We start from the raw sequence: 15,104 nt of genomic DNA, 5'->3' as shown, positions 1-15,104 counted from the left end.
TCCTGCCACTGCATATGAGGGAGATCAGCTGGGCTGCCCATCAGCCACTCCTCTCCTAGTCCATACTTGTGCACAGCATAGATATTTCTTATTTTACCACAGTTCCTTGCCTCCTGCTGAAGAAAGTTGCCAAAGTTAGTGTAAACAAACACTCAATGCAGGGGTCATGGTAAGATGACAAATATCCATGAGGTTTAGTTAAGAAGTTCAGCCGAGAAGCATTTCAATGTTGTTGATTTTGGTGAAATGTCTTCATTTGATCAGGAATTTTGTTTTTACAAATACTTTTATAACTTACAAAAAGCATAGTCTAGATAGTCTACTTGTAATAATTCTATTATAAGCACATACAGAATTTATATCTCCCTTTATAAATTATCCTCTGTATATAATCTGTATGTTGCTATCAGGAATTCATGTGCACCTAACACATCTTTTCTGATATATAATCTAAAACATAAGGGGCCTTATTTCTTCTTTCAGTGGTATCTATCTTTTTATGTAATGAAATGTCATATAAACTGCGAAAAGAAACCCTCATTTTTAAAAGGACTTTCTTCCTGAGACAAAACAAAGATGACACTGCCCTTGTCTTGATATCCCCCAGTGTGCCATGATTAAAGTGTTTTCATTGTCTGGGCCATAAACTTTATTTTAAAGCATGTCTATTTTAATTCATGTCCCCTTATAATTCATTGTCTAAATTCTCAGCACAGATGTATAATCATTATTTTTACTACAGCAATATCTAGAAGGCCCTACTTACTCTGGGGCTCTGTGGTGCTTGATACTATACAACCAAAGATAGTCCTCCCCTAGGCAGTTTTTTTTCAAATACATAAGTATAGTATGTTGCCATATTCTTTTCGGTGTTTTAATTAAGTTGCTTGTGCTGCTTTTAAAATAATCAAAAGCCTGTCAGATAATTTCACTTCATATTAGAGTAAAATCCTGTTTCTCTGAGCAGAAAGAATTAGTCTGTTCCTGATAATTAAAGGTCCTTTCTGCTCTGTGTGCTAAACTTCACCATCTGATGTAGGTGCATGGCAATTGAAAGCAACAAGAACTGCTCAGATGTGTCCAAAGGGCAGCTTTTTTCCTGAAGAGTTAACACAAGAGACTCTTCAAAATCTGTTTGTATTTCAGTGATATTTGTGATATTGCAAGGCAATGGTGCAACGTATTCAGTGACCAGTCAGCAGCACAGCCTTGGCTACCAGCAGTGCATAAGCTCACTGATGTATTTTTCAGCCATCTGAGCCTTAACAGCCTTGATGTGCCTGGGAGAGCTGGAATGGCAGCTCTGATATCCTTGCAATACACCTGGAATTGCCTGGGAAAAGAAAATTGATGAGCATTGCATGAAGTTCCCCAGAAAATGCTATGAGTCAGCTACTTGATTCTCTCCTAAAGCCTGTAGGAAGGGATTTCCTGTAGACTTCATTCAGGGAGAGATTCCCTTTGCAGGTGTTAAATACTAAAGCCATACAGGAGCAGTTGCCGCTGCTTCTAACACTGCAGAGACCAAATCTCAGAAAATAAAGGGAGTCAAAGGAGTGAGTGAAAGATACAGGAGGGAAGCCAAAGAGGCAACTGGATTAAAACACAGGAAGGAAGTGGTGAAGGAAGGCAGAGATAGGGAGAGAGGAAGGAGCAGGCCTTCAGAAGGAAGTATAGAGTTGGAAACACAGGGACAGAAATAGCGGCTGTAATTGATTTTTAGCAAGAAAGGAGCTGTAGCTCTTAGTACAGAAAATGTGTACACAGTCATGGTGCTGTCTAAATAAGATAGAATTAAGCGGGTACTAATATTCACATCCTTTACAACTTTTTCTTCTAAGAAGGAATGCAACAAATAAACTTTAGGAAGAAGCAACTTAAAATATTTCTCTGTCAGCACAGCAAGCCCTCATCACTCAGGAGAAAATTAAAGTAATCCTACATGAATAAATAGTCTTTAAAAGAGGATCAAAGTAGGAGAGAGAGAAACAAAAGGGAAGAAACAGTCACAATTATGTTTCATCAGATTCCTTTTCTATGCCTCTGCACGTATTTTCTTTTGTGTTCATTGTGTGTAGCTAGAAGTTTACAGCTGTTTTCTCTATGTTCAATAAAAATTGTTGCTAAGCCTTCCTGTGGGGAAAGCTATGGGAAACTTTCTGGTACAAAAGCATCTGATGAACTTTTGAATAGCAGGTAAGGCCCCATTACTTGCATTGTTTTATCAAGTGAGTGGTTCCTCTGAATTCATTTTCATCTTTGAAAAAGAGCTCTAGGAAGTTGCCATGTTCCAGAGGCAGGATGAAGTTAATGTATCTGTTGTTTTGTCTGCCCATATGACTGAGAAAATCTAAATACATCTGAGCTCGTCAAAAGTATTTTTTAAATATTTAGTCCTGTAAAACACTGGAAATTAATTTTTGAAAGTACTGTTATGCCCGAAGAAATTGCCAATATGCTTGTTCTGGAGTAAAGCCATGAAAATCAATGGAGGAACAAAAGTGTCAGATTAGTTTCAATACAGCATGAGAGAAGAATGAGAAAATAATGAAAGAGACTCTGCAAGTTTTGCTTCCAAAGAGGAGGAACCTTTACTGTTTCTTCAAGATAAAATTAAAACAAATGCTCAGTAAGAAATGAATATTAAAGCAGAGCTAGTCTGTTGTTCCTTCATTAAAAAAGCAAGTGCAGGTGCATTTAGTGGTCACTCTAACCTTAGCACTTCATGTGTGTGGCGCCCCAGTAGGGCATTGGGTTGTGCTAGATGTGTGGCAAAACCCAGGAACTGACCAGGGTATCAGCCAGGGTCGAGACCAGGCTCAGGGCTGTGATGTTGGGTTTAATGTCTCTGCAGTTTTGCAGTGTGCAGTGCTGGCACCCTCCTGGCCAGGCCAATCGCAGCACACCAGGTCGGCTGGAGACGGTGGGCTGCTCTTCCCTGCAGCGACACAGGAGCTGGCCCAGTGTACTGGTGCTTGCTGGTGAATGTGCTGGCAGGAAGGAGCTCCCTTGCTGGGGTGAGGAGTGCTGTGGCACATGGGATGCAGGCTCCTGGTGCCAGCAGTGCTGTCAGAAGCAGGGTGGTGAGACCCAGCCAGCTGCCTGCACTTCCAGAGCCATCTGTCCTGCTCCTGCACAGCTGGGGCGGCCAGGAGTTAGTCCTCCACGCTGGGAGAGATACAGGTCTTGCTGTGCTACCTTAAATTGAATTTAAAAATTTTTAAAAAATAAAGTCTGCCTTGGGCTTAACTGCATGCCTTAAATGGGGAGTTTTAATAATGGGCCAACAGCAGCAGTTTGAAGTATCTTACTGAGGAAAAGGTCACTGTGCCCATAAGTTATCCCAGCATTTGATCAGCAGAGTCTTTTCCAAAGACTTTAAGTCTCATTATTCACTGCTTATAAAGTCACTTGAGATATAATAAGTCTTTTTATAGTAATGAAAGAACTCCCACAATTAGCCAGAAGGCAGCCATCTATCTTTTTAAACTACTCGGTTCAGAGGAGACCAGGAGTTTCAGTCGTCTGTGTGTGGATGAATTGTTATGACAGTGATAAGTGTAACATTCATGTGGCGATGCCAGCCGTGACTGAGGTTTTTTTTCTGTTAGTGAAATGTGGAGTATGACTCCCTAAAAGGAAAGAAGTGACTACATGTTATTTAGAGAGTTAAAATCTGCCATTCAGCCTCTTCCATTATTCTTTGGGAACTGCAGATGATTAAAGAATGTCATTAATTTGGTCTCCTAAAACTTTAATGGCAATTACCTTTTGAAGAGCCTCTTTTCTGAGAAAAGTACATACCTTGTAAGAGAATTTGGAGAGTGAGCTTGTGATGGAGCAGAGACACCATGAAGTTCACAGAAGACTATAGCATTCAGTGCAAAGGCTGAGAGATAAAAAATGTTCTTTCTTAGCACGCACACTGGCCTTTGATTGTATTTTTCCCCATCATCAAAGGATTACTGTATGTGGTAGATCTCTTGAGAGATTTATTCAATGCCCTATCCCCAAACAGAAAAAGTTTGCAATGATTAATGTAATGAATGATGTCCTAATTATATCAAGAAGTAACACACGTATTTTATGCATGCCACAGCTAGTTTAGTCTTTATTGCCCTCAGGCAGAATCTTAATATCATCAAAAAAACTGTTTGTCAATATTAAAAGCAATTTGCATAGTAAATATACCCCAGCCTTGCAACATTACCATCTGGGTTAGCTGAGCATTCGTGTCGGTACCAGGAGGTGCTGGTGACGGCAGACCTCATGAGTGCTCAGCTTTCCAGCTGTCACCCTGGGAGGATGACAAGTTCCCAGCCTGTGGGGAGGGGACAGGTTCAGTGAGAGGGCAGTGGGAGGTCTTTGTAGAGAAGAGTTCAGGAAAGGAAAGATGGAAGGTTCGGGAATCAGCAGGCGTGAGAGTCCTAGGGAGTAAAGAAGGGCCTGCACTGAAAGAAAAAGGCAGAGTGAGAAGAGCCAAGCAGACTAAGAGAGAGAGAACAGAGGCAGCAAAGCAAGGGAAGGAGGAGTGAGGCTGGGAATACAAATTGGAAGAGCATGCAAGAAAGATGGTGATTGCAGCTAATCACAGGTCTGCTGGGTAGATTGAGGGAGTTGGAAAAAGACAACAGCAGTTGATCACAAATACTTGTCTACCAGCAGTTGTCTCCAGGCAGCTCACTCTGAAACTAATGCAGTAATTCTTTAATTTAGTTTGGTGATTTCATTTCACTCACAAGGCAAATGCAGATAACACAAACCAAGAGAATTGCAGATAATTGTTATGTTTGCTCTTTCAACACTTAAGTGAATATTTTCTGAGCTCTTGCTGTACTTTTTGAGCTGAACTTTCTGAGCTGTTTTGATGTTGTTGAACATCAGCATTAAAGGACTTGAAAGGATCTTTGTGAGATGTGCATTGTTCTAAAAGACAGTGATGATTTGGAGGAAATATTCTCCAGTTACACCAACTGCCAAGCCTCATATTATGAAGTGCAGAAATTAAGTTTGCATTTTGGCTACAAATTAAAGCTGCTGAGTAATGATTTAAAACTTGTTGGAGCAGATAGGTATCCTGGAGATGCAAATTGTAGCATCCAAGTGATTTTTAAGAGATGTCCCAAGGTGAGGGCCCAGAAGCACCAAGAGTCTTTAGGGATGGAGACGTGTTAAGGAGATGGAAATGCTCAAAGGCATTTGTAGTGAATGATGACTGTACCTCACTCAGCCAGCTAGAAGCAGGCTGTAGGCACGCATCTAAAACACAATCCATTTCTTATACTCAATACCGTACATGCAATTAGGCAGTCAATGCATTTGGGATTTAAAAACCCAAACCTCTTCCCAAAGTTGGAGGGATCTTCAGTGATTGCTTTGCTTCCAACAGACTTAAATGTTTTTTTCCAAACATGGAGCATGATTCTGCACACAATTTTGGGAGATGCTTCTAGCAGTGGTTTTGTTTTATTTAGAGGTGCCTGGGTAAAGAAGGCAAAATCACAAAGAAAAAAGATACTGAGGTTCTATTTGTTGGAGAACCAAAGTTTCACAAGCACAAGGTATAGTTACCTTGCTCACTAGTTTGCTGTATTAACTGCAGATGTGATGAGAACTATTTGTCCATTCTCTGTACATCTGCCTGGGACATTTTTTTCCATTCCAGTTTAAAAATCTTCTGAATTTCCTAGGACATCTTGTTGGGCAATACTTCCAGGCAGTGTCCAGCTTTTTGCTGGGGTCTTACCAAAATATGTCATGTCCTTCATAGAGAGAAATTCTAGCTGTCAGACCTGCCCACAGATGCACTGATCTCAGTAACAGCTCTGACAAAATGAAGCATCGTCTTGAGGTCAGTTGAAAGGAGGGTGCTTTTCTTCTGGCAATTGCTGTTTAAATTATCAAAATTGCCAAGTCATTGGGTTGTCTCGCTCTGAGAGGAAATTTTACAGAGTGAAAATAGGTATATTTTTATGTTTTTCCAGTTTTTGTAACCTTTATTTTGTCTTGCTCAGATAAAGACTTACCCACTGGCTTTTCAGCCACAGTAGATTTCTGCTAATTACTGGGAAATGGAGGTGATGTGCTGGTTACACACAGAGATGCACAGAAGGCTGCAGAACTGGGTGTTGCCTGGGCCTATCTGGTATCGTTGAACCAACTATACAAACCAGCTATCCAACAGCACAAACCTCAGCTCTACAGGTAATAGAGATGTAATTCTTGTTATAAGCCTGTGGTTCAGCTTGAGGGAAGCAGCCAGAGCCTGCATGTTCAGCAGCTTGTGTAGCTTTTAGGAAAGATGACAAGATTTCACAGTCAGGGCAGCAAAGGATCAAATTGGAACAAGAGTCGCTTAACTCATCTGGCCAAGGAAGAGAAAATGTCATTAACCAGCATAATAAAAGTTGTCCCTCTACTGAACTTGCATGAACCCTGACTGAGATAGTGGTATTGGATAATGGCTGAATTTGCTGTCTTTCAGATTAACTTGCTGAAGAAATGCGACTTAGTACTAAACTGTAACCTAAAATGTCAGTGTGTCAAATGCCCTTTCTGTAGATGAGCTATCACACGTGTGTTAGCAGGAGACTCACAGTGTCCTCCGCAGCATGGGTGTCACTGGGAGCAAGTGACAGGTTGGCACTGTGTCACATGTGCAGTGCCAACCTCTCCTGCCCAGGGAGCCTCGCAGCTAGTGGCCCTCAGCAGTAGAAGTTTTCTAGAGTTTCTGTATGCCAAAAGCTGTAAATCTGGAAGGAAGCTGAGATGTTTTTGTTCTTTTTTCTCTGTTGCCTGCAGTTAGGAAGGGCTCAAATTCCTGTCCTAAAGAAGGACTGGTCAAACTTAAGGACAGTGTTTGATCTTTGTGCCAGTCTGCTGTCCAAGGATGCACCCAGGGAATGGTAGCCTGGGTGTATTTAGGGTGAGAGATTGACGGTGAGGAGACTGCTGTGATGAGAGCAGATTTAGCACCTGTCAGGTCAGGGACATCTTCTGCATGGGTGTTGAAATCTCCTAGGACAGTGAGCCTTGTGTGAACTCCATCATCATGTCAGACAGCATCTCTGTCATTTCACTAGGAAAGCTGTGTGTCGAGACATCTCTGCTCTCGCAGAACACTTCAGTTATTCTTCCCATTGCCTCTACTGAATAAATGAAGTGTCTCAAAGGAGTTCACTTCAGCAGAGGTGATCTTAAATTTAAACTTGCATATGCCAGATATTTGCTGAGGGTAGGAGGTTATCTCATGAGCTGCTAATGATTTTGTGATGATTGCGTTCACATGACTATACATACTTTTTCCTTTTTTCCCCTTTTTTCCCCTTTTTTCCCCTTTTTTCTGCTATTTTCCTTTTTCTCTTCATATGGAAAAAGTAAAGACTACAGGAAACATTAACATTTCTGGCTCTTTTGTTTCAAAAATTCTGTCCAGCATTAAATGATCAAGAGCAGAAAAGTGTTAGAAGACAGACAAGGCAGTTTAAATTTTCAGTCACAGGCACTTAAATCCTAGAAGCAGTCTTCATTGAAGGACTGATTCTTCTTCACCTTATCTTTAGCACTCATAACATGAAGATAACTTAACAACTATTTGTCTACATATTTTATAGTCACTGTTTTGTTATTTAGTCCTTACTTCTCTGCTGCCCACCTCTCTGTGTAGGAACACGCCTGTGTGCACTGGTGCTGGCATTAGCAGTGGCAGTTGGCCAATGTCCGTGTATGTTTGCATGAAAGACAAAGCCCATTTCCTTGTTTGTTTTCTGATGCTGATGAAGTTTTGCATGTGGCTGGGTTTAGAGCAAGAATCCAAAGGAGATGGCAAGGATCCAGGCGGTGGCCACTAGTCACTCTGGGGGAGATGTTGACAAGTGGCCCAGACTTTGCAGTGTGTCCAATAGCCAGGGACAGGGGGAGAAAGCTTTAATTAAACAAAAGCTTAATCAAAGAGGGCAGGAGGCTGGTTTACATGAGAAAAGATATATTCTTTACTTAACATTCACAACTAGCTTGTGGATTAATTAGCCCATCTGCTACAACAAATGTATTCCCTTGTCTTTGTGTTGACTGTTAAAAGTGACTGATTTCTCTATCCACTTAAAATAGTACCCTGGATTCCACTGAAAGTAACCTTTCAGAGGCGAGGAATTTATTTAATAATCCACTAAGAACCTGTAAATGGCTTGTTGTAAATAAGTGCTCAGCTGTCTTTAACTCCCAGGGTAACTATATGTGAGTTAAGTTGGAGGATAATGCAAGAAGAAGATCCTTAAAGAACCTGTAGGGAAAGTGCTTCCAACCCCACGTGTAGTACTGGCTTTAGGTTTTTAAAATATTCTCCTCCACCCCAAGTGGGCAGGCAGCTGCCAGCATAGAGTAATTCAACTATAGATTTTCTTCTGAGAAAGGAGGCATTTGTAAATTATGTGACCTCTGTGCAGATCGACAAAGTGTGTTGATGAACTTCAAGTGACAATTTAAACAAGTATTGGGTCCACTGTGCTTGTATTTCATAAGAAACCAAATAAAGGAGAGAATGTGTTTAAAGCCATCAAATTAAATAGGCATTTAAATGAAAATAGAGGTCAGACATAGGTTCCCAGGATAAATGAAAATGTATATCTTTTGTGATTTTTCACATTCATGTGATTTTAAAATATTATTATTCTTTAGAAATAAAATTTGCATGTAAATGGCATTATTGTGAATTTATGTCTATTTCCTCAGAATAAGTGATAAGTGTTGACTGATGTGAATAGACAGAGCTTCTGATTTTCAAAAAAAAAAAGGGTTTTGTATGCTATCCAAATGTCTTTTAGATTGTTGATGTGTATCTGTGATAAAATGGTTATCTTGTGCCAAAATCCACATGGTTCAGCTGGGATACAGAAGGACTGTGTGTTTTATACTTGAAATAGAGGGAAAAAATGATACATTGCTACATGGTATTTATTCCCAAACATTTACTTTTAGGAGAAACACCATATAGTTGTCTGAAGCTGAAAAAGTATCGAAAGGGACTGGGGAGCCAGGAAAGTAATTTTTCTATTCTTAGGGCCCTAGGAATGAGAGTCCCTCAGACAGCCTATAGACCACTCTTGTTACAAAAATCACAGACACTGAAAAACTGTGTCGTTGATAGGATATGAGTTCGAAACAAGAATGAAGCAGAGACTGAAGAGTGGCTGGAAGACCCAGGCTTGAAGCTTTATCTCGAATTGCCTCCATTAGATGGCGCTGAGTCTGAACACCCTGGCAGTGTCACTTGTGTCAGCAGGGAGGGTTTGCAGAAGTTCTCTTCTGGGGGAAATTTCTTTGGGTTTTCTTATAACTTAATTTTTTCTTAGACAGCTCTGGCTCTTCCTCTTAGATACAACTGATATTTTCCCATGTAAATTAGATTATAATTAGTAATGATTTTATGGATGATAGTCTAAATGATAAAATTATAACATTTTTTGCTTCAGTTATCAGACAGACCAGAGATATGCATTGAGCTTAGGTCACCAACCTAGCTGCCTTTTGAATTACTTGGTCACAGTCTAGGCCGCAGTGGTGTGGTACTTTTGGGTGCCCCAGGCATTCAGCATAAAGAGTTTTGAGCTTTTATATCTACAGAAATGTGTTCAAAATTTGCAGGCTTCCCATCACTGCATCAGGTCCAGCTAGAAAGATCAGCTGACCTTTACATTGGTGGCTACATCACAGTACAGTTATTTTGCATGTCCTTGTGAGTGACATGGGTGTGAAGGTGCTGATTCTTTGGAAATTAGGTCAGAGGAAAGATGATGCTACCTTGTACTTGTGCACATACTCTGGAAATGTATTGAATTGATATATACATGAAATTAATGGTCAGCAGTATCCTAGCCATGCACATAAATTGATAGGACTATGGTTGCACAAGTTGCCTCAAAATGTTACTGAAGGCTGCTGAGTTACTGAGTCTCTTTTGAGTTTGCTGACATTGTTCCTGTTTGCCTTTGTCCTTTTTGACAAGAAATTTCCAAGAATTTCTTGAATGAAGGAGTGATGTGGCAAAGAAATTTTCATTTCCACCACTATTTGCAAACATTGGGGAAAAGTAATTTATGGGTTTGTCCCATTTCTGGGGAGGGTTCATTAAGTTTTATGAAGTTTTATGACACATTTTATGTACAAAGAAGATAATTTGAGCATGACCTTGCGGCAGACTCCTATTTCTGATTTGCTGGCAGTGTAGAAGTTTTCCTGGGAATATAAATTTTAACCAGGTTTTGATGCCTTCAGGTAGTCACATTTCTGAAAACTCTGCCTTTCTACCCCAGCACAGGATCATCTCATTTCCACAGTAGCTCACAACAGTTAGGTCCTGTGTAGCAGTCTACAGTGGTCCCACTGCTCTGGAACCAGTGAAATAGCATTTTCTCTGTAAGGATGTTGCACAGCCCTGTGTTCAAGGGCTTAGCTACTGACTGCCATTGACCAATTAGCCTTCACATTTTGTAGTGGGCTGATGCTTGCAAATCTTGTCCCAAGCACCTGAATTTGTATAAATTTAGCATAATCAAGCCTTGCAGTTACATTATTTTAGTACCCTAAGGCCTCATCTAGACCAGGAGGAATTTGCTGCTTTGCCTGTAGTGGAGAGACGCCTTGGCGTCAAGCATAGCTTGACGTCTTTTAGTTTTGCCAAGCTATGCTACATTTGCAATGTAATTTTCTCTGGCTGATTATTTGTCTGTTCATAGCAAATTATTTATTGAGTTAGTTCTCTTTCCTTGAAAGACCAGCAGCTGACTGTGCTAGTCCAATCTTCCTATCTGTGGTCTTAATGGTTGTATAATGGCCATAGCAGATAAGTGACAAAACATTGAAAATTGGCCTTGTTTCTTTTTAGACATCAGAGACATGTTTATTGACATCTGCATTAATAACAGTGCTATGCCAGAAATCCTTTAAAACAATTGCATGCCGCAGAAAATGCTGAAATTCAAAATTAGACGCACCCCTCCTATTTTAGCTGTGTTTTACAAAGTTAATAAAATAAGAGGAAATAATTTAAATTACTTTCTAAATATTGTATTTTCTTTGCTGTGTTTGGATTCCATTGGGTGGGACAGTTATGGAAGAGTTCAAACCATTTCTAATTTCTGGCAAAGATTAAAGAACTTATTTCTCCTCCCAGCTGTATATTCCCTCTTGCATGGATACCAAAATATGCTCATCAATGTCATCAGGTGGCTTGATGTGCCGCACAAATAATTCATCCCTCTATATTTTACACCCATGTTTTTATGCTGCCTTTTCTCTCACCTTGGCTGTATTCCCTGTTTTCCTTAGGTCAATGGGAAGGACCTCTCCAAGGCCACTCACGAGGAAGCCGTGGAAGCTTTCCGCAATGCCAAGGAGCCCATTGTAGTTCAGGTTTTACGACGAGCCCCAGCTGCCAAAGCTCACAGCGGCTCTCAGGATGTTCGGCTTATGGATGCCAGCACTCAGACTGACATCACTTTTGAGCACATCATGGCTCTGGCCAAGCTAAGGCCTTCCACACCACCAGTTCCAGATATCTGCCCTTTTCTACTTTCAGATAGGTATGGTTTATCTTTTTCTGCTGTTTACCTGCAGCATTGAGGCATTGCAGGGAGGATCTTTTAGCCTTCTCCTGAAAATGTCTCAGGAACACTTTAAATAAATAATAAATGTTGTTGATAAACACTATCCCATTCAGGCTTCAGTGACAGCTTTCCTAAACTCTGCTTGTAGGTTAAGGCTACAGGGAGGAATCTCAGACATGTTTACTTTGTGTTTATGTATCCATTCATCCAAAGCTAAGCCCTAGTCAAGAAGAAAAACACTTCTGTGTTCCAAAGTACCAAAAAGGCTTCTTCAGACCTAGAAAGAGCTTGTCTTGTTTTCTTTTCTTCCAATTTTTTTACAAAAGCAAATCAATGAAACAAGTGATTTAATATAAAGTTCCCCTTATCAAAAGCAAAACAATTCCAAAAATATAGATATCAAAAAGTACCATTTCATCTGTCATATGGCAAAATATATTAATTAAATTATCTCTCTTTGGAACTGAATTGGGTGCAAACACTAGCAGGTGGTGCTTATACATAAATAGGGTGTAGGGTTCTTCCTCTTTTAACCCCACCTCATAAATAACATCATGTCGTGGGTGACCTCAGATGACCCTACAGACCCTCTGCAGCCTGCCAAAAAATATTATAGCCCTAGAGCCTTTTCACTGATTTGCTGGCATGTTGTGTGGGTTTGCAGAATTGATGCTAATGCAGAACATGACACTTTTAACTTTGATGTAGGTCCATTTTTAGAAATTCTGGGCTAGATGGACTTGGCTTACTGCTGACTGCTGCACAGCAAGGAACAGGATACATGTATTTCTGAGTTTTTACTGGGTATTTCTAAACTCTGGGCTACTGTGATTGAAGTTCCCATGCCCTCAGCATGGGAAAGAGTTTTCAACCTCTGCTAAAATAGGTCCACCCCGGATACTACATGGCTGGGATCCAGCCTTGGGTCTAAAGATGTTTTAAAGACCTCATTCTTTGTGTTCCAAACCCATTTAACAGCACAATTTACTAACGTTTGTAATTGTGCAGTTGCTCAAGTGCACTTCACCATGTTGTTACCACTTTAACACAAGAAGATAATGCAAGATATTTTACATGAGTTCTCGAGCAGTTTGTGAGCCTGATACAGCCTGTAGACTGTTCAAGACTATGACCAGATAATTAGTGAGATGCCCCCAGCCATGACACAGCACCCAAATCTGGAGTTATGTACCTTTATGAGTGTAAGGAATCTAAAATGTCACAGTGAAGCTGTTGGGTTCTAACCAGACCCTTTTAAGAAATCACCCTGTGTAAATATGCCTAAAGATGAACCCAGCAAAATGAACTCAATCAGAGCATGAGCTTTTGCAGGGAAAACAGCTTGTGCTGCTTCTTGGTACTGGCTCTTTCAGGTACTTGGTTCTTTCAGGCTGTCCAGCCATTCAGAGAAGCGCTTCTGAGATGAGAAAACTATGAAGTGAGACTGGGTTGGCAGCAGGGGGAGGAGCTGACAGTGGAGGGGGGTGAGGTGGGACCTTTTAATTTAAAAAACCCATATTTTCTCATCTATTGTTATTGTACTCCTTTGTTCCACATAGCTGCCATTCTCTTCACCCAGTGGAGCATGAATTTTATGAAGGCAATGAGTATCTTTCCAGCCTGCCTGCTGATGCAGATAGAGCAGAGGACTTTGAGTATGAGGTAAGATCATGGGCACACTTCACCATCTCTTTCTGTTATTACAGATATGACATTTACACAGCTGATAGTAGGCTCCGCTGAGAAAAAGAAGAATGGGAATACTTCTTAAAAATCATCACAAAAGGCAGTTTTGTGTTATACCTGTGTGATGTCACAGGATTTACTGGAGATAGGCTAGGGTTAGGGTAAAGATGTGAAATTTGAAAGCAGAATTCTGCAGTGGGTGACTACATACAAGTCTAGGAGGCTTGTTTAACATGTTCTGTCTTTGTGTAGTGGAGACCGTAACTCAAATGCTTCTCTTTAGTAGATTTAACACTTTAAAGCAGGCCTTTCCACAAATGGTTACTGGAAGTTTAATTGCTTTCCTCTTCCTGCCTCTAATTTTAAGAATCAATTGTCCTTGTATTTCATGCATTAGAAATCAGTCTTCTAGATATTTGGTTGTGTGCTTGATTGTTTTTAAGATCATGCTTAAAATTGGACAATGAATATAGTTTTTATTACTTGCTCTTTGATATTTGACCTTGTAAGTATTGCAATTATAAGAGATTGTGCTCTGTACCACAAATCTCCCTTTGCTGCTGATGTATTGCACTGTCTGGTGACAAGGGTGGATGTGTTTCTGAGTCACTGGAAAATCATTATGTGAAGCTTCCCAAAATGATAACATATGATTAGTGATGTTGCTCTTCATTAGATTTTCATTTCAGTATCTAAATAATCTACTTGTCAGTCAGTCGTTAGCTTTTCATGTTTTCCACTGGCATCTAGTAACAAAATATTTATAGGAACAGGCATAAGAAGCAGATGGTTCTTTTTATTATTAAAGTGCTGAGTCTTTTCATAAGTTCAAGTTACTGTGTTTTAATGATTATAAACAACTTAAAATCTTTAATACAAGATTAAAAACATCCTAACTTCCTGTTTGCTCTACCTTAAGAAACCCTTTTAAAGGTTTCATATAACTGGATGACATTTGGAAATTAAATGAAAGGCAAAAGCCTTGGCAAATACTCAGTGAGTTCAATTTTATTGTGCCTTTAGCATCTAAGATGCTCAACTGCACGTTCAGCCCATTGCTCTTCTAGCAGACAGGGGAATCTGGAAAATCAAATAATGTCTACTCAGTGGATCTCATCAGAACAAGCAAACTTTTATTTGAACTCCTCAAAAAATCATTGCTATGGATAAGTGAAATTATTATTTCTTCCCAGTTGGATTTTGGTGTAGTGTCTCACAGCATCAGAGTCTCAGACTTTAAGTTTTATTTTGACTCCCCCTGTGTAATACAATATTAAATTTCTCTGTCAAGTGTGTTTGTTCATGATACTTGTTCCTGAAATGTAATAGAAACTATTTTTTCTGATAATATTTGATTTAATTAGGAATGTAAGCATCTAGAAATATTTTTTTAAATGTTAAAATAGACATAATTTTCGCCATTTAATAAGAATATCAGTGACAATTTTTAAAGGGTCTACCTGGTGGAATCAAGTCCTCTTTGTGGCCATTATTTATCCCTAATAATGGCTGGCATAAATACTGTGACTACAGTAAATGTTTGGACAGGTTCTCAGTTGCCTGTATTCTCTGCTAATCACAACATCGTAGTCATTCATTTGCTGTTAGCTGTGATTCAGTTGCCCAAGGCATAGACACTGAGTGACTGAAATGAAATGTTTGATGTGAAATTTAAATGGGAAAGAAACTGTCTAGACTCCTTTGAGAAGAATGTTTTCTACTAAATATGTGCGTTTTTAGGAGGAACAAGAATATCTCACAGCCTTTAATTAGCAGAGCTCTAAACATTAAAGATATTCCCAAAGTTTAAGCCCA

General features: G+C 39.8%; 1 protein-coding gene across 2 annotated transcripts in view; it reads left to right on the top strand.

Moving 5' to 3' along the window:
* Window positions 1–15,104, top strand: part of PDZRN4 (PDZ domain containing ring finger 4) — a 230,550-nt gene that overhangs the window by 179,654 nt on the left and 35,792 nt on the right. For both annotated transcript variants that reach the window (XM_054631745.2, XM_077178900.1), the window contains 2 exons: window positions 11,326–11,579; window positions 13,163–13,265. In XM_054631745.2, the coding sequence (XP_054487720.2) occupies window positions 11,326–11,579; window positions 13,163–13,265 (357 nt within the window). The remainder of the gene's footprint in view (window positions 1–11,325; window positions 11,580–13,162; window positions 13,266–15,104) is intronic.

This window comes from Agelaius phoeniceus, chromosome 5 (assembly GCF_051311805.1).
Source record: "Agelaius phoeniceus isolate bAgePho1 chromosome 5, bAgePho1.hap1, whole genome shotgun sequence".
Taxonomy (NCBI): Eukaryota; Metazoa; Chordata; class Aves; order Passeriformes; family Icteridae; genus Agelaius; species Agelaius phoeniceus.
This window is presented reverse-complemented; position numbering and strand designations above follow the sequence as displayed.